Here is a 26,790-nt window from a genome sequence, read left to right on the forward strand (position 1 = left end):
TGACATTAAAGCATCACTAATATCTATTTTCCTATTGTAACCTAAGGATCAGGATGCCTTTCTAACTTGGAAGTGAAACCTTCCATATACCCTATCCCCACACACTAGAATGTAAACTCCTTGAAAAGAGGGGCTATATTACTTTTCTATATCTCCATGAGTTAGCACAATAATTCAAAGGTAAGTGCTGAATAAATGCTTCATTTATTCATTTAAGAAGAGCAAATCTAATCCCTCTTCCAATTGACAATATTTTAAAGAATGTGACCATCTCTTAGAACTAGAAGGGCTCAAATACCACCTACTGTGACCAATTTGTTTTAGAGACGAAGAAATAGAGGCACAGGGTCATAGATCTAGTAACTGTCTACTTCAGTATTTAAACCCAGGGCTTTCTGAATTTAAGATCCATATGTTATCTACTACTCAAGTTGCCTCTAATAAAAATCCTTTACGAAAGCTACATTTTTTCTCTTTTCCAGACTACAAATTCCTTGTTACTTTACCTTATCCTTACATGGATGATTTGAGACCCTTCACCATTACACTTAACCTTTGCTGGATGTTCTCTGGTTTCTCAATGCTTCCCCCAAAATGTAATACCCACAACTTGACATAATAATCCACATATAGTCTGATTTGTGAAGATAAGATAGGATTATCATTTATCTAGACTAAAACACTATGTCTCCCTTAAAAGAGACCAAGATTTCATGAGCTTTTTGGAATGCCACATTATACTATGAACTCATCATGAACATTCAGTCCCCTAAAAGATCTTTATGTCTGAGATATTTGGGGTTTTGGGGTTTGGGAAGGGTTTTTTGCAGATTGAATTACAGACTAAATGAGCCTCCCCAATCTTGTACTTGGTAAAATTAGTATTTTGAAACCAAGGGTGTTAACTTTACATTTATCATTCTGATTCCTGTCACTGTCATCCAGGACTATTGCTATTGCTCTAAGCATTGAACCATCTAACTATCTAAGAAGGACATCTGAGGAACCCTTGTCATCAACAGAAGCAACAAACAACATGAAACGAAGCCCAGATCCCTACAGTACTCCACTAGAGATGTCTTTACTAGTTGAAATTGAGGGCTGCAGTTCAAAACTGATCTGTCCATTTAATCAACTTCAAGCCTACTTTATTGTATCATCATCTAACCCACATCCCCTTTTCACAAAAATAATGTGAGACTTACATTATCTGATAAACATCTAATTAAACTATTAGCTATGTATGGCATTTGCTTGATTTGCCAGCTGAGCAGCACTGTCAAAAAAAAAAGGAAACAAAGTCTAGAATAAGATGAAGTCATGCTGATTTTTTGGTTTTTATTTTGTTTTTTGCAATAACCACATTCTTGTCTAAATGTTCACCAACCATCCTGTTATAAATATGCCCTCAAATTGGGCCAAGAATTGAAGTTAAAGAGTACAGGCTTCTGGTTTTTAAACTTCATTCTTTTTCCAGTTTTGAAAATGTGGCCTTTTTCAGTCCTGCAGTAGCATCTCCTTTGTTCTCTGTGATTTTTCGAAGGCAGTAGATTAGCAATCACATAACAGCAGTTCTTTGAGCAGTCTGGGATATATTTCATCTGCACCTGGTGACTTGACTTCATCAAGTGGAGCTTGGAGTACTCATATACCCTCCTTTCCTATCCTGCATTTCAACTCACTATTAGTCACATTTATTAAAATGTTTATAACTCAAATATAATTTTTCTTAGCAAAGAAAACAGAAACAATTGCACTGAAGAGTTCTATATGCTCTTTGTTGTCCATAAGAACTGTCTCATTTGTCCTTGGAAGCTGATCAAGCCCTTCTCTTCTTTCTCTTTCCTCCCAAAAGCTTAAAAAAAGTTTTGTTATTCTTAACTTTCCTTACTGGTCTCAGGTTATTCTATTCTTTAACCATCCTAACACTATTACTATAGTAATGTAACAGGATTTTATATTCATCCTCTGTTACTTGTTACTTCTACCTTCTGTACATGTTTTGTTTTATTATAACTTATTAATGAGTTCCCTGTCATCCACATCAATTTTTTAGACCATTTCTTTTCCTCATCAAGACTGTTTATTTTTGTGTCTTCAGAATTTAATTCCTGAGAGCTTTCTGTCATTACCTGTCCTTACCTTAATTTCACAATCAATTGGATTTCAGAGTTTCATAGTAGACTATGACCTGCCTTCATTTCTTTTTCTATCCCAAGTTATAGTGTAGAGTGATCTCCCAAAGTTTACATAATTTCCTTCTCATGTAAACAGCTCCCCCTTGTTTTTGAAATGGACATGCAGAATAAGTGGTCTTCTTGTTCCTTTCCCTACCTTTTGGAATCATAATTAAAGCAAGACAAAAAGTATTAGCTACCTTTTAGCAGACTACCCTTCAAGTTGATCACTGAATAACTGAAGTCCCCTATCCCTATGTAATGTCTCTGTGTCAAGCTTGTGACGAATTTCCTCAACTGCTCTTCTATTTCCTCTTCTTGTCCCAGAGTTTCACAGTATACTTTGATACTAACATGAAAGTAACTTTTGTTTCTATTTCTACTGATCTTCACTAAATTTCCACCACACTTCCCTTCTCTGGTTCCTAGATTCCTCACATTAGTATATCATCTTAATATTCCATGAAAAGAACAGATCCTCTCAGATTATTACTATCTTCTATGAATCAGTGCATATGGCACCATAAATCATTATAATTGGTCTGTTCAATAGATGGGCCTATCTCAAATTTGACTGCATTAGGTCAAAATGTAAAAGATTTATTTTGGGAAGTTTTTTTGCTAGTTTCATTTAGGAATCTTATTTCTATTTTTCTAAGGTCATTTAGGTTTTGTTTTTTTCTATAATTAATATCAAACAATTAGTTTCACTTTGTTTTCTTTTTTTCTTTTTCAACTATCATTTTTCCCCATGGCTAGTTAATATGATTGGTTAAAATACAGAGATCAAATGAGATCAAAGGGGTGGATCTAATCTCAATATGGACCAAAGATATATATTCTTTTCCAGTACCAGAGACAGGAAGAGGTACTACTGCAGGACTGAGGAAGACTGTGTTTTCAAAATTGACAAGAAAATGAAATCTGCAGACTGTAGGTCCAGGGTCTTTGACTTCAAATCCTGCCCCAATTCTAGGATATGCTAATTAATAACAGGATGGTTAGTGAATGTTTAGACAAGAATATAGTTATTACAAAAAAAATGGTGCAGTGCTTACAGCAAAAGCAATAATCCTAGATGACAGTGTCAGGAGTCAGAAAGAACTTGAAAGGCTAAAATGTGATACTTAATAAGATGACATTTAATAAGGATAAATGTAAAGTTGTACACTTAGTTTCAAAATGCTTACAAGTATAAGATTGGGAAGGCGTGTTTAGATTGTAGTTCATCTGCCAAAATAAAAAAAATCCGCCAAATTTGGAGATTTTAGAGGACTGAAAGCTCAGAATGGGTCCATAGTATACTGTAGAAATCCAAAAAGCTTATGCAATCTTAGTATGACTACACAATGCTCAGCGAATATTATCTTCACATGTGATTTTCTTCAGGTGTTGTATGTAATGTAGGCAAAACTTCAGTTGCATTCACTAAATTACATAATCCTATTACTCATAGCTATAGTTACATGGCTATAACTTCTATAAAACCATAAGTATTCTAATTATTTATCAAATAAAATTAAAACCCTTACCATATTCACAGTATTGTGGTCAACTCTAGGGAAGATACTAAGTCTAGGTAAGACACAGTACCTATTCTCAAAGAGTTTACAGATTAGAAAGAAGGAACAAGATGCCAACATAGACTGCTATAATACAGAATACTAGATGATAAGTGATAGCCTTTTACATATGGTTTCTTAAAGATAGCCTTTCACATATGGTTTCTTTAAAAACGATCCTATATTTGAAAATAAAAATATCCTAGTGTTGTTTTTTAATAGAGCAGGAGAGAGAAGAATATCCCCATTCTACAACCCTCCCCACCCCCAACCACCAAATGTTGTGAGCAAAAAATTCATTGTCCTCATACTTACCTTTAAAAAGGTCCTTTCAAGGCAGAGAACAAACTCTGGCCTCTATCTGGAAAGTTAGTCATTTGGAAGAATGAAATGGAGCCACATGAAGCCCATACTTTCCGGATCACTCACCTTTTACTATTAATTCTGCATAATTAGAGACTCCAGAGCCACCATCGGAGCGAATGACACATCGATACTTGCTGATGCTCCTTTGAGATGTGTCGGCCACACTAACTGTAGCTGAAAACCTTCTGTGGTTGACCACTCGGGTGACCATGAGGGCAGTATCTCTCCCATTCCATTGCTGCCAAAGAAAAGAGAAATCATCTTAGGGCCTTGGAGGGACCTTCCTGAATATGAACTGATTCCCTTCTAATCCCTCTATATCAAAAACCAGACAGCCATTTCTAAACCTATTTTCAGGTCTAGTTAAAAATGGGGTTCATTTTAACAAACACATCTACCTTCCTCTTTCCTGGTACATTTTGCTGGATGAATTTTGTCAGGTGTAATAAGAGAACATGTACCCTAATAGTTAAGAATGAAGGCAAAGGCTTAGTAATCACTATGGTTTCACTCTGAGGCTGGACTGAGTTGCTTTGTGAGTTAAGGTCAATCTTTTAACCCTTCTATTAGTTTTCTTCATCTGCAAAACGGAGATAACAGACTTTACCCCTGATACTGCAGGTCTGAACAAAGTATAAAGGTAAGCTAGTAAAAGGCAATTCTTATCTGGGCTGCTCACTTTTTGTAGCTGAAATTAGCCTGCTTGAGCTTCACAGGCACTGGTATACAAGTAATGCTTCATTGTACAAAAATCTAAGGGCTTATATTTTATTGTTTGTTTGTTTTTTATTTGATTAACAAAGTGGAAAAAAAGTCCTGGATTTGGAGTCATGGGGCATAGGTCTAAATTCTGGCTCTGACACTTGCTTCTGTGTGACCTTAGCCAAATTATTTCCTTTCTTTTTGCCTCAATTTCCTCATCTGTAAAATGAGAAAGTCTGATTAGATTCCTTCTTAGTTCCCTTCCAACTCTAAATATGTGAGCTTGTCTTCTATACTATCTATACTATCTGCCAGGGTTTCATGATACCCCTTTAGGATTCCAAATTAATACTTTACTGCAGAATAGACACAACATTTTATGATTTTCTTTCAATGAAAAAAATTCTTTAACTTCTGTGTGACACCAAGGAATGCAATTCTGGACATCATATTTTAAGAAGGGCATTGACAAGCTGGTAATCATCCCAAGAAGCAGAGTAGAAATCATGTCACATGAGGATGGATTGAAAGAAACACTAATGGCTACTGAGAAAGCTTAAGCTGTTACACGATGGTTGTCTTCAATAATGTGAAGACCTGTCTCGATGAAGAAAGATTACAGTTAAATTGATAGATTTTAAAGGGCTGAACTATGAACAACTGAGGTAAGTTAGAAGAGAAACAGATATTGGCACTCCATAAGGAAGAACAAACAATTAGAGCTATTAAACAATGCAATGGGCTACCCTGAGAAGTAATGCATTCCATCTCACTAAATGTGTTCAAACAGTTCAGATGAGCTTTTATCTTGAATTTATCTGGTTCAACTTTGGTCATATGCTTCTAAGTCTAAATATTAATCAATCTGCTACTTGTGGTGAACCAATATTTCATCTATTCTCTCATCATTTCTCTTAATTTTAATTGATCTTTAGTAGACTTGATTTAAATATCTACAATGATGTGCCAGGAAGAGGTCTTTTATTTTAGCATCAGCACAGAACAGCAAATTTCCCACATGGAACAAATGACTAATGGAATTATATTTCTCTTCATGTTTTATTTTAAATCCTGATCAGTGATATTTAGCTTTCAATTTGAGAAATATAGTTTTAAGATGAGCCAGGAAGGACTGAGTAAGTATGATTGAAATATTCTCATTTCCTATGACAGACTTTCCACCCGATAGGCTTTTTCTGAATAAAAACTAAACAGTAGCTTCCCATATATTTATTCTTTTCCTTTAAAACATAGGCAATTGAAGGCTAACTTATAAAAGCTCTAATTATCTAGCTTTTCTATAGATAATCAATAGCCTTCTATATATCAGTATTGGTAAATATTAGGCAGGCAAATAATAGTACTGGTAAATACTAGATAGGTTAATATAAAAATGAGGCAGTTATACTTTTAGGGGTGTCATATTCTAGTCATGATATTACACTGAGACTTGGGCAACAATGAGATAGAACAGGCCCTATCAGCAGGAGGACCGGGGTAGAGATTTTGGTGAGATATGAATAAAGTTGAGAGATGGGAAAACCATGGTGTATGGCTATGCAAGGCATACACAGGCAAATGTCTAAGATCTCAGAGTACCAAATGAATCCAGAAGAAAATAAGCAGACATAATAAGTCACGAAAGATCCAGATTTCTGGTGACCAAGAAAAAATATTAGAACCCTTGAGGAGAAGACTGAAAATAGAGGAACAAGGACACAAGCAGGGGGCCTGAGAAAAGTGGCATTAAGAATTAAGGTCAGGGCAGCTGGGTAGCTCAGTGGATTGAGAGCCAGGCCTAGAGATAGGAAGTCCTAGGTTCAATCTGGCCTTAGACATTTCCCAGCCGTGTGATCCTGGGCAAGTCACTTGACTCCCATTGCCTACCCTTACCACTCTTCTGCCTTGGAACCAATACACAGTATTGACTCCAAGACAGAAGGAAAGGGTTATATAAAAAAAGAATTAAGGCCAAAAGGTTTGGGCATCATATGTTTAAGATGTAAGTAACTGGTACAATGAATAATGTTTACTATGGAGTGGAAAAAGTCAATGCTAGAGTAAGAATATTTGGTTGGACTCACGGTTCAGTCATTTACTACCTATGTGAACAAGTTAAGTTCTCTGATTTTCATCTCTCAAATGAAGAAGTTGGACTAGATGACTTCTGAATTCCTTTCCAGTTTCAATTTTGAGTTTCTATAATCTCTACAGAAATTGCTGGCATACTGAAAAGAATACTGAACTTGGGCAAGAATATGTGAGTTCACTTCTTGACCTTGCCTCTAACTCTAATGAAATTATTAAGGTAAAGCTATGAAAAGAGGGAAAAAAGTTATTTATTTACCTGGAGCCATAGTTTGTCATGCTGGGACCACTTTCCTCCAGCAATACACTGGAATGTTGCATTCTGTCCCACATTTACTTCAACATTTTGGAGTCGCAGGAAATGAGGTGCTTTTCCTAAGATGGAAATGAAATATTAATTAGGTGAGTTCTTTAGCAGTTCTGTTCACCTTAGACTCTTGTATGGAAAAAAGAGGCTCATGACCTAGGTAAATTCCAAGGGCAAGGTAAGCTTCTTTTCTTTTAGAAAGTTAAGATACGTATTCTGCATGAGGCATTAAAACCAGACCAACTGGGTCAGATCTCTTATAACACAAAAAACTAGATTGAAAAATGACCATTCTGCTGATGGGGAAAGTTTTTAAAGAAATACAGGAAGTACCATGAAGGAGGTCATTGAGATTGCTATTTAAGATGCTCCCATCCTGACTCCATATTAAAAAACAACAACAACAACAACAAAGAATCAACCAGGAGCAGCTAGGTGGCTCAATAGATTGAGAGTCAGGCCTAGAGACACCTAGGAATATGACACTAGGTAAGTCACTTAACCCTCATTGCCTAGCCCTTACTACTCATCTGCCTTGAAACCGATACACAATATTGATTCTAAGATAGAAGGGAAGATTTTTTTAAATTAAGCTAAGAATAGCAATGATCCTATAATCTGGGTTTGAATGAAGATGAGGTTAACTGTCCTGAATCCTCTCTAAATAAAAGCAGCCCTAAATCTTCTCATCTACCTTTGACGTGTATAGGATGTCCCAAAAGTCTTAGTTCAGTCTTAAGTTTTAATAGATTAAAATTACACTAAGATTTTGGGAACACTCTGTATTACTGGCCCCCATTAGGGGAGAAGAGAAGGTCATATTGCAAATGCTGCCATGGTGATGGATATGTTAGTGCATCTGAAAATTCAGATGCCCTAAAAGTTGCATAGTAGTGAGGAACTGAAAGATGTCTCTTTATTTACAAAACAAAACCAGAAATGTTCTATTGAAGAATTTTCCACATTTCTTGCTCAAAATCAAACCCTTGTTACTGGAGTCCCAAGGAATTTCAAGCCAATTGCAGTCTTATCAATAAGTGCCATAACACAGCGGAGAGTCCTCTGCTCACTGAGCTGTCTCAGTTTTGCATCCTCTCATTCAGAGAAGCCACCCACTCCAGAGGCTTAAAGGAGACTGAAACAAAGGAATCAATCACCTCATAGATTAGAAAAAGATAAAAGTCCCTAAACAATGACAATTGTCTAAATGATTATATTTAACAATGGCACTAGGAAGATTTCTGAGTCATCATTGACATTTAATATTTGGTATGCTAAAGGAAAATATGCTATCTTATAAATCACTGTTTCATGTGTGTGTGTGTGTGTGTGTGTGTGTGTGTGTGTGTGTGTGTCATTGTGTCCCTTCTTCTCCCCAACCTTTCCCCTGGCATTTATCACAATACCTTGCCCACTTGTTGTTGTTGTTGTTGTTGTTGTTGTTGTTGTTGTCCAGACTTGCGATTTTAACAGGGTATAGAACTTTGAGTTCTTATAATGCTGACTGGTGACTATTAACTAATAGTATTAGTAAGTTGCCTGGAGGGGCAGCAAGGGAGCTCAGTGGATAGAGAGCCTGGCTTGGAGAAGGGAAGTCTTGGGTTCAGATCAAACTTCAGACACATTCTAGCTGTGTGACCCTGTACAAGTCACATAACTCCAATTGCCCAGCTCTTAGTACTTTTTGGTCTTGGAACTAAGAATTGTATCAATTCTAAGACAGGAAGTAAGGATTTTTAAAAAAAAGAAAGAAAAGAAAAGAAAAGAAAAGAAAGTTTCTGGGATACTGAAAAGTTAAAATAACTTGCCCTGGGTCAGATAGGCAATGTCAAAGGACTTAAATCCAAGTCTCTGAATTCTGAGGGCATTTCTCCATATTGCCTCTTATATCATCCCACAGAGTACCTGATAAATAAATGCTGAATTGAATTCTATAACATTGAGTGGGAATAATAACCAGTCTAGAGATCAGGCAATGGGTCCAATAGATCATATATAAAAATTAAGCAACTGTTATAATAAGAATAAATCTTCACCCTAACAGGCTACAAGTTCAAATCTCTGTATTTATCCCCCAATCTTTATACCCTGTCACTCTCTAAGACATCAGGATATCACCTGGCAGAGGGCCCTAACAAATAAGGCTGACCAGTGCTTATTGCACATTCAGGGCAAAATACCTTGATGTGAGTGGCATTTTAAATTGACTCTACAAACATCAGTACAGCATTTGAAGACATATCATTCTGCCCTTTATCCTGCTCTCTGGACTTGTCAGCACCCAGCAGGTAGTGAAATAAAATTGAGAAAAAGAGACCTGTTCAACAGAAGTCCCAACAGTTCATAGAATATGAGGAAATTCACCATGATAATGTGATAGAAAATAAAAATAAGGAAGTCTAAAAGTCAGTGGAAAAGAGAAAAATGGTGAAACCATGAAGAAAACTTCTCTGACATTTACCCAGCAGTTATTACTGATGCAGCCCTGCTTTTAATAGTTAAAGCTGAGAAATGACAACCCTCAGAGGGCAACCAGAGTTACGATACACACAGGGCAACATGGAAATGTTAAATGGGCTATAAAATATAAGCGAAAGGTTTGAGTTTATAAGAGAAAATCATTTCCTCTGCTGTGGTTTTAAGTATCACGTCTGTCTCTCAGTCACTTTTTTAAAGTGTGAGGCAAAAGCATAACGCTATTAACCTCGGTGCCAATCAATATGGGACATGGGGCAATTGGGCCACTAAAGACATTGTAACTTTGGGGATATTTAACAGAAGCACTTATTGATAAACTCTGGGCATATCTTAATAGAGAAATAGCTCTAAAGGACAGAAATGGGAAATTAAAAGGCCTGGGGACGTGAGGAGAATAAAAAGTTCTCAATCTACTTAAATATTTAACAGCCCACGAGGGAAGTAATTCTAATCTGTGAATTAATATTAAGAGTGTGTGCGTGTGTGCATGTATGTGTGCATGTGTGTGTTAGAGGGTTGGGGAAGATGAGGAAACCCATGTCCACTCAGTAAAGACATATACAGATAGCATTCTGTTTCCCAAGCATTTTGGAATCCTAAGTACAGTCCTCCGAGGTCTACTGTCAGCATCACTGATATTGGCCCACACACTTTGGTTGCATTGCTCTTAACAGAATAGGCCTTCCATATTGCATGCAGCTGGGATGCAAACCCCAGTTTGTGATATGCCCACATTTACAACAGCAGCTCTGCTTTTCTCACAACTATTCATGTTGCACTGAAATTCAGTGGGTGTGATTTCTGACGAGGGTCAAGTTTTCTCTAGCTTGTTGCCATGTGAAAAATATTGGTTGTAGAAGGGTAAGAAAGGAAAAAAGCCAAAGAGGGGTTCAAGAAGAGGGGAAAGGGGAGGAAATCCCTTTTCCATTTTTCTCACAGGATCTGTGGCTTTCAGAACCTGAAACTTTCTGCAAAAGAATCTTCAGAGGAAAAGGGATTGTTGAATTATTGAAGCACTCCTTCTCATGAAGCAAGCAGGTTCCTACTGTTCTCTGAGCACTGAGATCTCTTTGAACTCACTGTAGAACTGGCCACGGGAAGGCAGAGAGCTCAGTTTTTGCTCACAACTGGTGTCGCAAATGTTGGGAGGCATCCACATCAATGGTGTGGCTAGTTTGTTTTAATTGTTCCTCTCTCCGGCACCCGAATAGGAAATCCCATGAAGCTGTAGGACACCAAAGCTAAGAGCCTGTACTGGGCACTAGCCCCTAGCTCTAGACCTCAGGAGGGAATTTCAACTGGAGCACCCCAGATCCCCTTCTGGATGTATTATCAAAGCTTCCATTTTAGGTTTCCATCATTCTGTTAAAAGGTAAAAAAATTGTAGGCAACATCACAGTACTCTTTCATTTTTCAGAATTTTATGTGTAAGCCTGAGTGGTGCATTAATGGGGTGGCTTTGCATTATGCAGGCACACAGATAGGATCATGTTTTCCCCAGTTACAGCTCATAACCTATTTGCATGGTAATTGCCTCATGGTCATTCCACTCGTGTGGAATCCAGTTCTTTACCAGTAGAGAGAAAGCTGATATTATCCTTAAAGTCCACTGCACACTTAATTTCACAAAGTATTGATTCTATCTGAAGCCAGAGTTGGGAGGCATCCACCCCTTGCTCTTGGGCCAGCATTTTATAAGGACACCTGTTACAGCTACTAAATCTAGAATAAAGGTTCTTAGCTTTTATGTGTTATGGACCCCTTTGGCAGTCTGGTGAAACATATAAACTCAGAATAAGAGTTTTAAATTGTACAAAATAAAATATAGAAGATTACACAGGAAATCCATATATTGAAATAAATATATGATATGTTTTTTCCAATCCAAGTTTTCTCTTGAAATCTTTTTCTGAACCCCTTGGGTCAGAACCTCTGATCTAGAAAAACAGTGATTAAATTCATTTTTAAAAGCATTTATTATTTATCTACTGTGTGCCAGGCACTAGGTACACAAAAACAAAAAGAAAAGTGTTCCTGTCCTCAAGAAGATTCCATTCTACCAGAAGAAAAGCCATGACTAGTACTTGGTCCTCAGATTTCACCCTACTGTTGCCCTGGCTATAAGGCTCACTGTCACACAGAAGAGATCCAAGATGACTGGTGGCAAGTCCCAGCAATACACAATGTATTTCTGTTCATTATTGCATAATGGCTTTTCAGGAGTTGGGGAAAAAACACAAGCAAGTCCATGAAATCACATGTGCAACATGGCAGACATCTGGAGTGTGACATAGACCCAACTGGGCATAACCTATGTCATGAATCCTTTAGCATCTCCTTTCATAGATACACTGCAGGACACTGTTGAGATGCATTCAAATGCCTATCAGAAAACAGGCAACTGGGACAGAATTGGATGAAACACAAATAAGATGAGCAGAGAACAGTAGCACTGTACAATAAAAGCCAATGATGAAGAATCTTTCAGAACACCTCCATAGAGCTGATGAGTGGATTTAAAATTTTTTTCCAAGAATTAATAGCTTCAGGCCCCCTTTTCCCTTTGAGTGAACATCCAGTTCATTCCCTAAGTGTTTTCTGGTGGGGTTTCTTTTTTTTTCTTTCTGAAACAATTACTTGTGATTCTATCCAGAGCCCTTTAATTCTTCTACTTCAGTGCTCTGAATCACACTAATAAACAATCAGGGTTTTCTATTCCCTTAATAATGGAGTCAGATTTGAGCGGAGATGTTTTGGCACTATCTGCAGATTCACATAGGAGCTGCCTGTTGCACAGCCTGGCAAAATGAGGGATTTATTTTGGGCTGGCTGCCTTGGGAACAAAAGCATTTTCAAAAAATAAAGAAGGGGAAAAATATGTTTGTGAGCCAGGTGAATGAGAGACCAGCTTAAATGTACTGTGAAGCCTAGCATAGGGCAGGACCATGTGATAAGGAAAACAACAACAACAAAAAAAAAAAAATTGCAGGGTCACAGATACCAAGCTGGAAGAGACTTATAAAGTTATCTGATCCCACCCACTCAGTTTTCCAGATAAGGAAACAGAAGCCTACATGGTACAGGTGGAATTCAAAACCAGGGTGTCCAGACCCAGCATTCTTGCCTTTGGACCAAGGTACTTACTACATGGATGAGCAAGGACCCGAACTTCATCCACTGCTATGTAGCCAGGATGTCCCTTCAAAGATACCGACTCAAATATAACCTGAAACATACAGAGGAAGACATGGATTCACAAACAGCTGTTGGCAGTAAACAAGGCTACTTCTTCCTCTCTGCCTCTCCATTTTTTTAAGGTCAAGGCTTTATTTCTCATCTATACAAGGATCTCCCGGTGGAGAAACTCCTTCTACCAATACAGATAACTGATAACTCGTCTCTAATTTTGCAACTCAGCTGCCTAGAGGGAATAAGTGACTTTCCCATGGTCACATAGCTAGCATGGACTTGCCTCAATTTCTAACAAACCTTTTAATGGTTGTTGTTTACTGCCTCTCATCTATTCAATTAACTTTTTTATTATTTTTATTCAGATTATTTATGACAACCAAGTACAGAGATTAGGCTACTAGTAGATAAAGGGACCTTCTTACAAACCCCAGATTTTGTTTTGGATCTTCCCAGGCAGAAAAAAATAAACTCTGCTGACTAGAAGGAACACCGAAAAAGTACTATCCATTTTAACAGTAATTGAAGAGATATGTTTTCTGAATTAATGAAAAAGCTAAACCAAAGTAAATTATGAGTCCTGGGTCTTCTTGTTTGGTCACATGAAGCCTACAGAAAAGTAATTTATTAAAATTCCACTCACTCATATACCCTAGAAGGAAAAGCTTCCTTTGAAAATGAGTGTTCAGGCTGGATGACACTTTGAGTGGCTAGCCAATAAAATGTAGGCTCCTTAAAGGTCAAAGATTTTTCATTTTATGTCTGAATCTTTGGTACCTGAGAGTGCCTTGCACATAGCACGGATTTAATAAATGTGTGTGTTTGTTTGGTTTTTAATGGAAAATGTCCTTGCTATTGTGTCTTATCTTTAAAGTCAGAAAATGTCTTCAAGGTTATCTAGTCAAGGTCCTTCATTTTACAGAGGGGGATACTAAGGCCCACAGATATTAAACAACTTGATCAAGATTACAGAGGCAAATTTGGGGGACAAACTCAGAACTCTAATTGCTTTAACCCCATACAACAAAAATCAATAACAGTGTACTTTAGAATGGTAGTAGAAATAGCCCCAAGGCTCACAAATTGTGCCTGAATGAGACTGTCTTCCCTGAAGTGAGGAAAACAAAGAACTTAAGTGTGTGGTGCTACCAGGCAAGAGAGCATAGAATCATAGATTCGGGGGGCAACTAGGTGGCTCACTGGATGAAAGCCAGGCCCAGAGGTCCTGGATTCAAATCTGATCTCAGACACTTTCTGGCTATGTGACCCTGGGCAAGTCACTTAATTCCCATTGCATAGCCCTTACCATTCTTCTGCCTTGGAACCAATACATACTATTGACTCCCAGACAGAAGATAAGAGTTTTTTTTTTATTTTTTTTACAAGAACCATAGATTCAGAAAACTTAAAAGGAATTAGAACTATTTAGTCCAATCCCTTCAACTTAAAGAGGAAACCCAGGTCCAGAGAGAAAGAGAAAATTACTTATCTAGGATTATATAGATAGACAGAGGTAGAAAAAGAAGTAAGTTTCATCTAGTTCCCTTTCTAAGGGGTTTTATTATGACTTGATATGGTTTTTGCATCATATTGTCCTGTTTCCTCTAAATGCTGTAGAGAGGCAAGAACCAAGTACATATGGGCTTGAGCACTATCTAATTTGGAACAACATCAACTAAATATTTTGTTTCAGGGCTTCTTAATGTTGTGGCAGAGTGGACTGATCTGAAGTCAACATGGTATCAACTGTATCTTTGGGAGAAGGATATGCCTCCCACCATGAAGAAATTGCTATTCATGTCTGTATGCTCTAAGCAGATAGCTTTTCCTTCTTGAATTATTGGGTTTTCCATTCTTGGAAGAATCTCACACATAGGCATGATACTAAACCACATACTGCCTATGAAAGATAATTCCATATTTCTTGCTTATCAATGTATCAAAAGGGATTTATGAAATGCTTACTATGTACCAGACACTATGATAAACCCTGGAGGTAAAGAGAAAGGCAAAAACATCTGCTGCCCTAAAGGAATTCATATTTTAATGGAGGAGATAACATGTAAATAATTAAGAACATATAACAGATGAGATGGTATCTCAACTGGGACATACTAACAGCTGGAGAAGGCGGGGAGCTAGGAAAAGCCTCTGGTAGCAGAAGGTGGGTTCTAAGCTGAGTCTTGAAGCAAGCCAGGGAAGCTAAGAGGCAGAGTTGAAGAGGGAAAGCAATAAGGGAGTGGGACACAGCCAGTGCAAAGGGACAGAGGGAGGAAATGGGGTGTCATATGAGAGAAACTATAAAGAGTTCAGACCAACAGTACCTTAAAGTATATATAGAGGGGTAAAATATAACAAAACTGGAAAAATGGGAAGAGAATCAAGTTGTAAAGTACTTTAAATGACTAAAAGAGAACTTGTCTATATGAGCATTTGTGTAATCAAGAGTTTCATGGGAATTTAGGGTGGGGATGAGGTGACATGGTCAGATCTATGCTTTAGGAAACTCACTATGAATAGCGAATAGTTTGGAGTCAGGAGAGACTCAGGAAAGAAAAAACCCAAGTAGATGGCTACTACAATTGTTTAGGCAACTTTGATCCAGCCTATCACTGTTGGGTTTGTTCCCTAAAGAGATAATAAAGAAAAAAAAACTTGTACAAAAATATTTATAGCTGCACTCTTTGTGGTGGCAAAAAAATGGAAAATAAGGGGGTATCCATCGATTGGGGAATGGCTGAATAAATTATGGTATCTGATGGTGATGGAATATTATTTTGCTGAAAAGAATAATGAGCTGGAGGAATTCCATGTGAACTGTAATGACCTCCAGGAATTGATGCAGAGTGAAAGGAGCAGAACCAGGAGAACATTGTACACTGAGATTGATACATTATGACACAATCAAATGTAATAAACTTTTTTTACTAGCAGCAATGCAATGACCCAATATAATCCAGAGGAATTTATGAGAAAGTATGCTATCCACATCCAGAGAAAGAAATGTGGGAACAGAAATGCAGAAGAAAAACATATGATCGATCACGTAGTTCAATATGGATGTGATTAGGGTTTTGATGTTAAAAGATCACTCTACTGCAAATATGAATAACATGGAAATAGGTTTTGAACAATGATACATGTATAACCCGGTGGGACTGCTTGTTGGCTTTAGGAGGGGAGAAGAAAGAGCAGGGGGGACAGGGATCATGAATCATGTAACCATGGAAAATATTCTAAATAAAAACAGGAAAAAATTAAAAATTTAAAAAATAATTTAGGCAATAGGTGATGAAGACTTGAACCAGGTTGGACAAAATGACAAACAGTGAACAAAAGTTTGCATTGATCTTAAATGGATTTTAAGGGTTTAAGGAAACAGTGAATTACAAACACAGGGTGACATCTCAGTAAAGAAGACTTGAAGGACCCTTGCATACCACATGCAAACAATGCAAGACAATCAAGGTATGTCTAAGAAAAATTATATAACAGAATAAGCACTGGATTTGGAATCAGAGGACCTGGGTTCAAATTTCAACTCCCCTACCTAGTATATATAGTGTATATACACTATATACACTTGAGCAAATTAACTCACTTACGTGGGTCTTTTCCTTTATATAAAGAATGAAAAGTTTGGACTAGGTAGCCTCAAAGATCTCTTCCAATTGATTTTGTTATGACTTCACATTCAACTGGACAACACTTTTAAGATTCTAGTTCTATAACCTGCTGTGTGATCTTGAGCAAGTCATTTAACCCCAATTACCTGGCCCTAGCCACTCTTCTCTCTTAAAACTGATATTAAGACAGAGGATAGGGGTTATTTAAAAAAAGATTCGAAATCCTACCATATCCATGAAAACTGACTATGGGCACTCACAATTTGCTATTTAGCAAACCCTCATTAGGTACCTACATGGACCCTTGCTAGATTCTAAGAGAGCTTCAAAGTTTAGATAAGAATCTACCACTGGCATTATGGGACTTATCTTCTATTTATGGATTAAAACATCAACAGAGTGTTAATAGTCATGTTATTATGTTATAAATGCATCAGAGAGTTATAGAGCAAAGTGACAGTGAGGGCAGGAGAACTACTGCTCAAAAGGATTAGGGAAACTTTCTTAGAAGAAGATGATTGGAATTCAGTTTTAAAGGATGGGTAGGAATTGAACAGGTGAAAATGTACAGGGAGGGCATTCTAAGAATAAGGTAAAGGTTTCTCATTGCATGACCAAGGGTTGTTTTCAAATTACAATGGTCCTTGCCTTTCTGCATCAAGAAGAAGGTTTGTCTCTGAGTTAGTCTTTTTAATCAGACAAAGGAATTAAAGAATATTGAAAGTTTGAAGGGACCTTAGAGGTCATCTAGTCCAACTCCTATCTGAAAAAATGAAAACTTTTACAAGACTGACTAGTGGTTATCTTGCCTAAATTTGAAGACTGGAGACAAACTACCTACTTCTGGGGGTGCCAATTCCTTTGTTGGATATCTATAATGGTTACATATAAATGTGAATGAACAAAAGTTCCAAAACTCAAGTTCTTTCTTGGATTGAAGTGAGACCTATCATCCTATAACATTTACTAAAAAGTGCTTCTAGTTTAGCTCTCTGTGGCCAAGTAGATTATGTAACTTTTTATCCACAGGATAAGCCCTCATATGTTAGAAGACAACTATATACTACCTGCTCACCCAAGTTTTCTTTACTCTAGTTCCTTTATCTGAGCCTCCTATGACATGACTTCAATTTTTCTCACCATTATGGCCACCTTTCTCCAGATGAATACTAGCTTGCCAATATACTTTTTTTTAAATACGGCATCCAGAACTAAGATTTCAAGGTATGATCTGATGAGGATGGTGTAATATAGTTAAAGAACACTGAACTCAGCTGAGTCAAGAAATCTAGACTCAAATCTTTCATCTCTCCCTTAATAAATATGTAACCTGGTCTAAGTTATTTTATCTAAGTTTCAGTGTCCCCATTTATAAAACAAAGATAGTAATATTTACACTACCTACCACATGGGATCATTGAGAGGAAGTACCTTCTTAAACTTTAAGGGCTATATATCTATGATTTATTGAGTTGTTAGCTGGAGCTTAGGATGCTGACACTATTATTTCCCTATTCTTGTGCCTGAAAAGTGACTTAGAAGTTCCAAAGACAAAGGAAGTATTATCTGGCCCATGGTCTATAAATTTTTAGGTAAGAGTTTTCTCATCCTTTTCTACCACTAACACCTCAAAATACCTTCCAATCAAGAGCGTTTTCTATTGCTATATGCTTAGAAAATAAAAATACTCTGGTTCTCTTAAATTCCCCTTCACCTGATTTTACAAAGATGAGGCCAGGAGTTGCCAACATGGTAGCCAATTAAGGTTCTCTATGTGGACTTCCCCTTTAATACTTTCCATTCTAGTGAACAGACATCCAACTCTGGCATTCCTATTAAATCATCAAGTCAATCATTTTTGTCCTATTGCTAATAAAGCAACTACTTGTGAAGATTTTCTTGAGAAAACAGAAATATTTCTTATAAGCAGAACAAAAATAACTTCTATACCTGATTTGCTTCAAGTAACTACTAGAAGACCTCCAAAGGTCCCAGAACTAAATGTAAGCCTTTTAATGCTAATGGCTTAAATATAGAAAACTTGGGGAGTCCAGATTAATATCTATCCTTCAGTCCTATTTTTATTTTAAAAAGAATTAAAAGCAAAGATTATTAAATCTTATTCAACAGGTGTTAACTATGAAGTGACCAGTAATTCCTATTCTTTCAGGAAATCTTCATTTTTCAACTTTGTTACAGGATTCAAATCATCTACTTTAGCATGCACTCTATACATATGTCTTGAAATCACAAAATTCAGCCTCTACTTAACAACCTCCAATGAGAGTGAATTCATTACTTTCCAAAGCAATCCATCCTACTTTTAGAAGCCTTAATTATTAGCAAGTTTCTCTGAAAAGAAGCATAAAGGTATCTCTTTATAACTTCTACCCGAAGCTCCTTGTTCTTCCCTCTGGGGCCAGATGGATCAAATTCAATCCCCTCTGCCATCTAACAGACATCTAAAGATAGTTATATCCTCCCTGATTCTTTCCTCCAGAGAAACATCCCTAACCCATAAGCCAATCCTCATATGGCATGGACTCTTATCAAGGCACATGTTTTGGGCATCAAATATTGTCTAGAAATGGAGGATCTCTGATCTTACCAATCAATTTTTATTCTTCAATGATTCATGTCCCTCTGTGATTTCTAGATTCTGGCTGCACCTTTTTTAGTATTTTCAAAATGAGATCCCTATGTGAAAGAATGATAAATTGGTTTCGGCCCAGAAAGTGACCCAAGCAGTTGCAGTTCATGCTACTCTGGAAGAACCGTGTTCCACAGAGAATCAATATCTCCTTCTGTGCTCTTTGCACTCTTTAGGGAATGTTTTGCTTGCCTCTCTCATGGTATTTAGAAACACTCGGGCACAACTTCCATGAGGGATAAGAAGTCATCCTTAAAACTACACATTTATAAGAAGTCATGTCTTTACAAACCAATACAAAGATAAGATTTAGTTAACCCACTAAAAGAAGAGCTTTCTTTTCTCCATTTAGCATCCTTTCTTGTGTGCATTCATTCAGTCATGTACAGAACAGAAAAATCTCAACTGAAAAAACCTTCAAAGAACAAAATACTTTGTTGCAATGTACTTTAAGAGGAAAAGAAAAAGTAACAAAAGAATAATTCTATTAATTATGCTTCAATATCATTTAGAGCGGGAAGGGACTTACAGGCTATCAAATAAAACACCCTCATTTTATATATGAGGATATTGAAACTGAACAAATGGATTAATTACTTAATCAACAAGCATTTTTAAGTGCATACTATGTGCCAGGTAGAATGTTTGTTGACTTGACAAAGAATAAAAGTCTAGTGACTTGCCCAAGGTCACATAGCTAATAAGGGCCTAGGAAAATATTTAAACCCACATTATTTTTACTCCATACCCTGTGCTCTACTTTTACTGTATCATCTAGATCTCTGAGCTTGAACCCAATTTCCTACATCTTGTAAATCTAGTAAAGAAAGTTTTGAATTTTAGTTCAGCATCAGGACAGCAGTATAGTAGAAAGAACACTGAAAGAGCAATCATTAAGATTCAGATTAAAGTTCTAACTGCTCCTTAGTAAGTGGCTTTGTGATGTCATATTAGTCAATTTCTTTGGGCTTCATTTTTTTTCATCTACTAAATATGGTTAAAAATAGGTACGTTATCTATCCTAGGAATATTGTGAAGATCCAATGAAACAAGAAAAGTGAAAGTATTTTAAAGCACATATAGTACTTTAAAGTATTACAGCATGTATAGATATGTAACATGATTATTCACATACCGAAGAATAGACAATCCTGTAGCAATGTGAATTGGAAAGAGGACTTGTGTTAAGGGTTAGAAGGAACTGCTTTTTAATTCTGACTCTAGTAACCTTGAGCAAAAACACTTAACTCCCTAAAACTCATTTTCCTCATGGCCCAATGAGGGCCCAGAACTAAATTATCTCCAAGACCTAGTCTAGTCCTATATCCTATGATTGTAGTAAATGATTTGAAGTCAGGAAGATTTTATTTCAAATTCTGCTCTAAAGACTTTCTAGCTATGTGGCTATATTTCTCAGTCTCAGTTTTCTTATCTGCAAAATGGGGATTCTAAAATAATAAATCTCACCAAATTATTCTGAAGTTCAAATGAGACAACATATATAAAGTCTCTGAAAATTTTAAGGTGTCATATGGTTGCTATTTATTACTATTATCATATGACTTAAGAACTTTATGGCCCCTCCTATCTTTAAGATTCTGTAATTCTGATTAGAACACAGTGTGGGGTCATAGAAAAAGCACTGTATTTAGAGCCAGGGAAGCTGAATTCAAATCCTAGATCTGTTCTTGGTGAGCTTGGGTAAATCACTTATTCTTTGGTCTGTTTCTTCCTATGCAAAATAAGATTAGACTAGATAATCTGGATGGAGCATCCATTTCAATTCTAACATTCTGTGATTGCATCAGGGTTGCCATATTCTACTAAAAGAAGATATTGGCAATTAGGAATAATCTGATTCCTTACAGGATGGAGGTTCCCTGACTTCAGGAACTGTTCCATTTTTGTCACTGTTATCTCAGCATCTAGTACATTGCTTTACACTGACCTAGTGTTGAATACAGATTTGTAGAATTTAAATGAATTGTTCTGAAACATTTCATGAGGATTTGTGGTTTGGACCTCTAGTAACAAGAACTACCCAGTGGTTTTCCTTTGGTGTATGTGACCCATCACTCTCTCTCCACAATAATGGACATTCCATCCTTCACCATTCTGTTTTTACCATTCAGTCTAACAAGGAAAAAGTAAACTGATGTAGTTAATGAGAAGCAGGTGAGCCCATCCTTTACAGTACTTGTAGCAATTAAAGACAGTGCTGTAGGAAGCCACTTAAAATGGGCAAGTGAGAAAAGATGAGACAGGTGGCTGCAAAATTAATAAAGTATTTTGGGGTGGGTAAATCTTAAGAAAGACAAGTTCAGAATCATTACAAATGTTAAATATAATGACTATCACCTGGAATGGCCCCAAAGCCCAAAGCACTGCTTAACCAGCATTTAATAAGCTGTGGCTTTACTTAAATCAGGCAAATGCATAGAGGGGTATGTTTAAAATGCCAGGAATTGCCAGGCCTAGGCTAAATTAGTCCAGCCAGAAAAGCACACTAATAAGCCAAATGAAATTCCGGCAGTGTTATGGAGCTGAAAGTCAATTTTAGGAGTTTGAAATATAGCTTTAATAACTAAATACATAAACCATCCAGAACCAATGCAAGGAATCCCTGAAATCCTAAACCTGATTTATTTCCTTGAGCTGCACATGGCAGGATTATGGCTTAGCAGCTGGAGAAGCCACAAACCAGCTCTGCCTTCTTTTCTCCTTCCTTTTTATCCCAAAAAGATATCTCTCAATTTTTTTCTTTGCCCCTTCTTTGGGGTATGTGGATGCATCTGGGGTGCTTTCTGAACTGTTGCTGGAGCTGCATCTGTGCTTCTGGCTGTAGAGTGCAGAGGGAGAAGAGACAAAATGAGACTCTAACAAAGAAAGCAAGTAGAAAATGAGAAAGAGTGTACACCGACCTATTGATCACTGGAACACCAATGAAGGCTAGCAGAGAAGAGCAGCTTGCAGAGAGCATTCATTAAACATATTTTGGAGGAATGGAGGAAAGGAACTAGACAAATTGACAAGCATTATGCTCAAAATCTAACCTGATGGACTGGTCTACTTGGGCAACCTGTTTAAATATAATTTCCATGTGCACATTTAGTGGATAAATCTAGGCAGGGTAGGATAATACAACACCATGGAATTCCAGAGGTGGAAAAGACCTGCCTCCCAATAGAAAAATACCACAAACAGGGAAACATTTAAATTCTTTGCCATGGGCCACTCCCTACCTGTAGCAAAAAGAAGCAGTTACTATTTGTTCAAGGGGCAGGGAGATGAGTCTGGGAGAAAGATTTTGGAGAAGCAAAGATCAAGGAAAAGGAGAAAAAGATTTCAAGAGGGTCTTTGTTTATTTAATTGCTCCTATAAGGTTCATAGAAAAAAAACAGCTTCAAGAACTGGTAAAAAATTTCTGTTGATTCATGCCATTATGGCCTATCTATGCCAAGACTGGCCTAATCTAACCTCATCTATAGCCCACTATATATTCCAGATGCTGTGAAAAACACCATATGTTAGAATACTATACCATTTTTTGCCATTATGACTCTGAGGCTTGAGAACATTCAATCCAGAGATGATTTTTGTTAAGGAAATAGAGCCGACTTCAAATATCTGAAGTTCAAATATCATGTTAAGGGAGAATAAGACTTGTTTTGTTTACTTTGGAGAAGGAAGACATAGGACTAGTGGATAAAAAAGTTATAGAGTGAAAAATTCTGGTTCAGTGATAAAGAAGGTAGCATTTCGTAGAGGATAGAGCAGTAGTCTCCAAGTTAGGAAGACATGGAGTTTAAGTCTCATCTCTGACACAAATTGATGTAGAGAAAGTCACCTGTCTTCTATGTTCCTCAAACAATTCTCTAAGACTATAAGTTATGTCAGTCTACATTGGCAGAGAGAGTTTCTCACTCTGAATAACCTTCACTAATAAAATGCTGGCTTGACTATCCCTCCCTGGAAATAAGAGCTGTCCAAAAGTGGGAGCTGTCCAAAAATCAAATGATCTGACTTGAAATAGTGAGTGCTCCATATTCTGCAGATGTTCAAGAAGAGGCTAAATGATATCTTGTCATATTATAAAAAGGCTTTAATCTTTGGAGAAGTTTAACTTTGTATCAAATTATTAAGAAGCAATGTTCTATAATGGAAAGAATGCTGAATTTAAGACTACCAGCTGGTGGTAGAGGTGATAATGGTGGTGGTGGTAATCCTTTCATATCACAGCTCTGCTATTAACTATGCCCTCTTGGGCAGTTTACTTTCCCTCCCTTACCCTCCAGTTCCTCACTCCCAAAATAAGGAGGTTGAACTAGATGATCCATGAAATCCATTCTATCTTTAAGTCTTATGAAGGGGAAGATCAGAGGGGCTGACAGTGCCCTACACACAAGTGGAATTAAATGCACATTAGCTGATTTAATGAACTAATGAATGACTATGGGACATCCTTCCAACCTTTGTATTCTATCATTCAAAGTTCTCCATCAACATATCAAACTCAAGATATTGATCCAGCTCTCTTTCTCAGGGCAGCAGGATACCAAGAGTGACTTCTGGCAACTGGAAAAGGTCATTCCTGTAACTAAGTGTATAGTAATTTTTACTACTTTCTTCACACTAATAGGGAATATTCTATCTTTTTCAGGGGCACTGCTGTCAGACATACACTCATGTTCACAATTAGATATCCTCCTCCCTCCAATCTTACCTTGCTAAAATTTCATTCATCCTTCAAGACCCAACTCAAATATCACCTCTACCATTAGCATTTCTTGGGAAAGTTTCCCTGCCGCCCCCAAAAAAATCTTTCCAGTGAACATCACAATAACACTTTTAGATGTCTGATGAACTTCTATTATACTCTGGGTTTGGGAACACAGTTTTTATACATTATTGTCTTAACTGCCTACTTTCTCAAGGGCAGAACTGATCTTTATTTCTCTTCATATTCTTAGTGGTGCCTAAAGTGGGAATGGAATAACCATTTTTACATAGCACCTCCTACCTGTCAGGCATTGTGTTAAGCAGTTTTTACAAATATTATCTCATTTGATCCTCACAACAACCCTTAGTGTTTTGCACATGGCAGGTACTTGGAAATTATTTAATTCAATTAAATAAATCTATGTCTACTTTTATCTTGATATATACTTGTTACTCAGCTTTCAGAAAGGAATGCCCACATAAGGAATGATGAACTGCTTGATTTCTATATCAACTAGAAACACCTCCATGAACTGACGCAGAGTGAAATGAGCAGAACCAGGGGAACATCATACACAGTAACTGAATCATTACGGGATGATCAAATGTAATAGACTTTGCTACTAATAGCAATGCAATGATCCAGTATAATCTAAGGGACTTATGGGGAAAAATGCTATCTATATCTAGAAAAAGAACTGTGGGAGTAGAAATCCAGAAGAAAACATGTGATTTATCACTGGATTATATGGGTATATGATTTGAGGTTTGGGTTTTTAAAAATTACTGTATTATAAAAATGAATAATATGGAATTAGGTATTGAGTGATAAAACATGTATAACCCAATTGAATTGCTTGTCAGCTCTGAGAGGGGGAAGAAGGGAGGAAGAGAACGTGAATCATGTAATCATGAAAAAATATTTTAAAATAAATATTTTAAAAAGAAAGGAATGCCCATTCAGACTTGAAAATTATTAGGCCTTCTCCTTAGCAAGCAGTACTGGCCAACAATGGAAACATTACATGTGTAATCCCTTTATGCCAGTGGTTGGCAACGTATGGCTCTTTCTGCAGGAGCCATAAAGTCAATTTTTTTCAGGTGCTGTTACAGGAGTGCGCATTGTGAGCACTGTACGGCTCTCATGTATTTACATTTTAAAAAATGTGGCGTTTATGGATCTCATGGCCAAAAAGGTTACCGACCCCTGCTTTAGGCTATCATAGTCCCTTAGGATTTATTTATATCAGCACTCTGATAGTACTCTCTGGGATACATTCCTTAAAAGTTTATGTGGTCTGGTGAAAAAAAAAAAGCCATACTCATGGACACGTGAACAAACTCAGCAATAGCAGTCTCACTTCAGAGTATCATCAAGATACTTGACATCTTTAAGAGCAAAATCCACTAAGACAACCCAGGCTAATTAAAGGCAATATAGTCAAAAGTGCTGTGAGACTGTGAGTCAGGAAATTTAGGTACCAAACTCAGTTTTACTATTAACTTCCTGCATGACTTTAGGCAAATTCCTTCTGACTCAGCCTCAGTTTTCTAATCAGTAAAAATAAGATGAGGCACAAGATGATCTCTAAGGTCCTCTTCAGATCTAATACTGTGTATTTATAAACAGGGTATAGGAGAGAAGAACAAAAAGAATTAGAACAAAAAGGGAAAAAAGAATGAGAAAAAGAGGGATTATAAATATAATTGATACCTGATAGAAATGTGGCCAAAAGGTGCTGATTGCCAGCTCCGCCTTCACCCAGCCTTCTGTCACAATCCCTGAAACGTTCCAGATGGGGTTGCCCTGTGGTCCTCCATTAACTTTCACATAAACATTCAATGATCCAGGGCTAGACCGGTCTCTACTAGATAAGTAGTAATGGAAATCGACACAATGCGTATCATTCTCCTTCAAGGTCGGCAAAAGCAAGTGAGCTTTTTGTCCAGATGCCCGACCAGAGCTGTTCACCATCATGAAGGAACCTGGAGACCACCAAAATGCAAAAGGGAAAGGAGGGAGGGAGGAAAAGAAGGAAAACAAGAGGGAGGAAGACAGGGAGGGAAAGGAGACCCATGGGAGAAAAAAAGAGAAGAAAATCCTCTGAAAACCAGCTTTAAACAAATGTACTCACAAAATGAATTAGCCATGGCATCAATGAAACAAGAAGTTTAACAAATTCCCGAGCAAAAACCTCAATTCTGGAGCTATCAGTCACTACCTAGAGAGGCTTTTTTGGGGGAGGGAGGTATCATTGCTTTCTGTGCAGGATGAAATTTGGTATTTGGATTCCCTCTTCCACAATATGTAGCTCTATTTCTTGAGCAACGGCACACACACTGGATTGAATCAGACAAGCCCTCACATTATACTGCTTTATGGCTTTCAAACCACTCTAGATTTTAGGTCATCTAGCCCAGAAATTACTACAGCCAACATACAGAGGAACACAGAAAATATGAAATATTTGAACTAAATATATAATGTATCATAATGGATTGAGATGCGGAAGAGCATCTCAGACTTTTGCCCTAGGGTCATTGCCAAATTGGATGTGAGAACTGATCCACCCTGAATAGAGGCTCTGATGCCCTCCAAAGAGAGTTTACAAATACTAGGGCTATTAAATATAAGGGCTATTAAAACTCCTTGTACCATAAGTAGCTGGATATCAAATCCCGAACAGTCACCAGTATGATCTCTGTTCAGAAAGTGAAATTGACATTAATAAATTAGTCTGAAATGATAGCTTGAAATTATAAATCCAACCTCTGAAGAGGTCTGGATAATTGGAAGGCAGATTTTGCCTAAGAAGTCATCAGCCCAAAGAAAACTTTTAATGATAATAAACACTCAATTTTGTGTTCTCTGAAGGTAGAGTTTATATGTCTCCCCCAGTTCCAGAACAAAGTTCTGGACCCAGTA

General features: G+C 37.2%; 1 protein-coding gene across 1 annotated transcript in view; it reads right to left on the reverse strand.

The window, feature by feature from the left end:
* The window catches only part of PTPRT (protein tyrosine phosphatase receptor type T), an 846,734-nt gene extending 820,719 nt beyond the window's left edge, over positions 1-26,015 (reverse strand). The window contains exons 1-5 of the mRNA XM_044659804.1: positions 26,000-26,015; positions 25,579-25,850; positions 12,825-12,906; positions 7,155-7,270; positions 4,169-4,343 (exon numbers count right to left, since the gene is read on the reverse strand). Of these exons, the coding sequence (XP_044515739.1) occupies positions 4,169-4,343; positions 7,155-7,270; positions 12,825-12,906; positions 25,579-25,850; positions 26,000-26,015 (661 nt within the window). The remainder of the gene's footprint in view (positions 1-4,168; positions 4,344-7,154; positions 7,271-12,824; positions 12,907-25,578; positions 25,851-25,999) is intronic.
* Positions 26,016-26,790: the final 775 nt, after the last annotated feature.

Source organism: Gracilinanus agilis, chromosome 2, assembly GCF_016433145.1.
Source record: "Gracilinanus agilis isolate LMUSP501 chromosome 2, AgileGrace, whole genome shotgun sequence".
In the NCBI taxonomy this organism is placed as follows: domain Eukaryota; kingdom Metazoa; phylum Chordata; class Mammalia; order Didelphimorphia; family Didelphidae; genus Gracilinanus; species Gracilinanus agilis.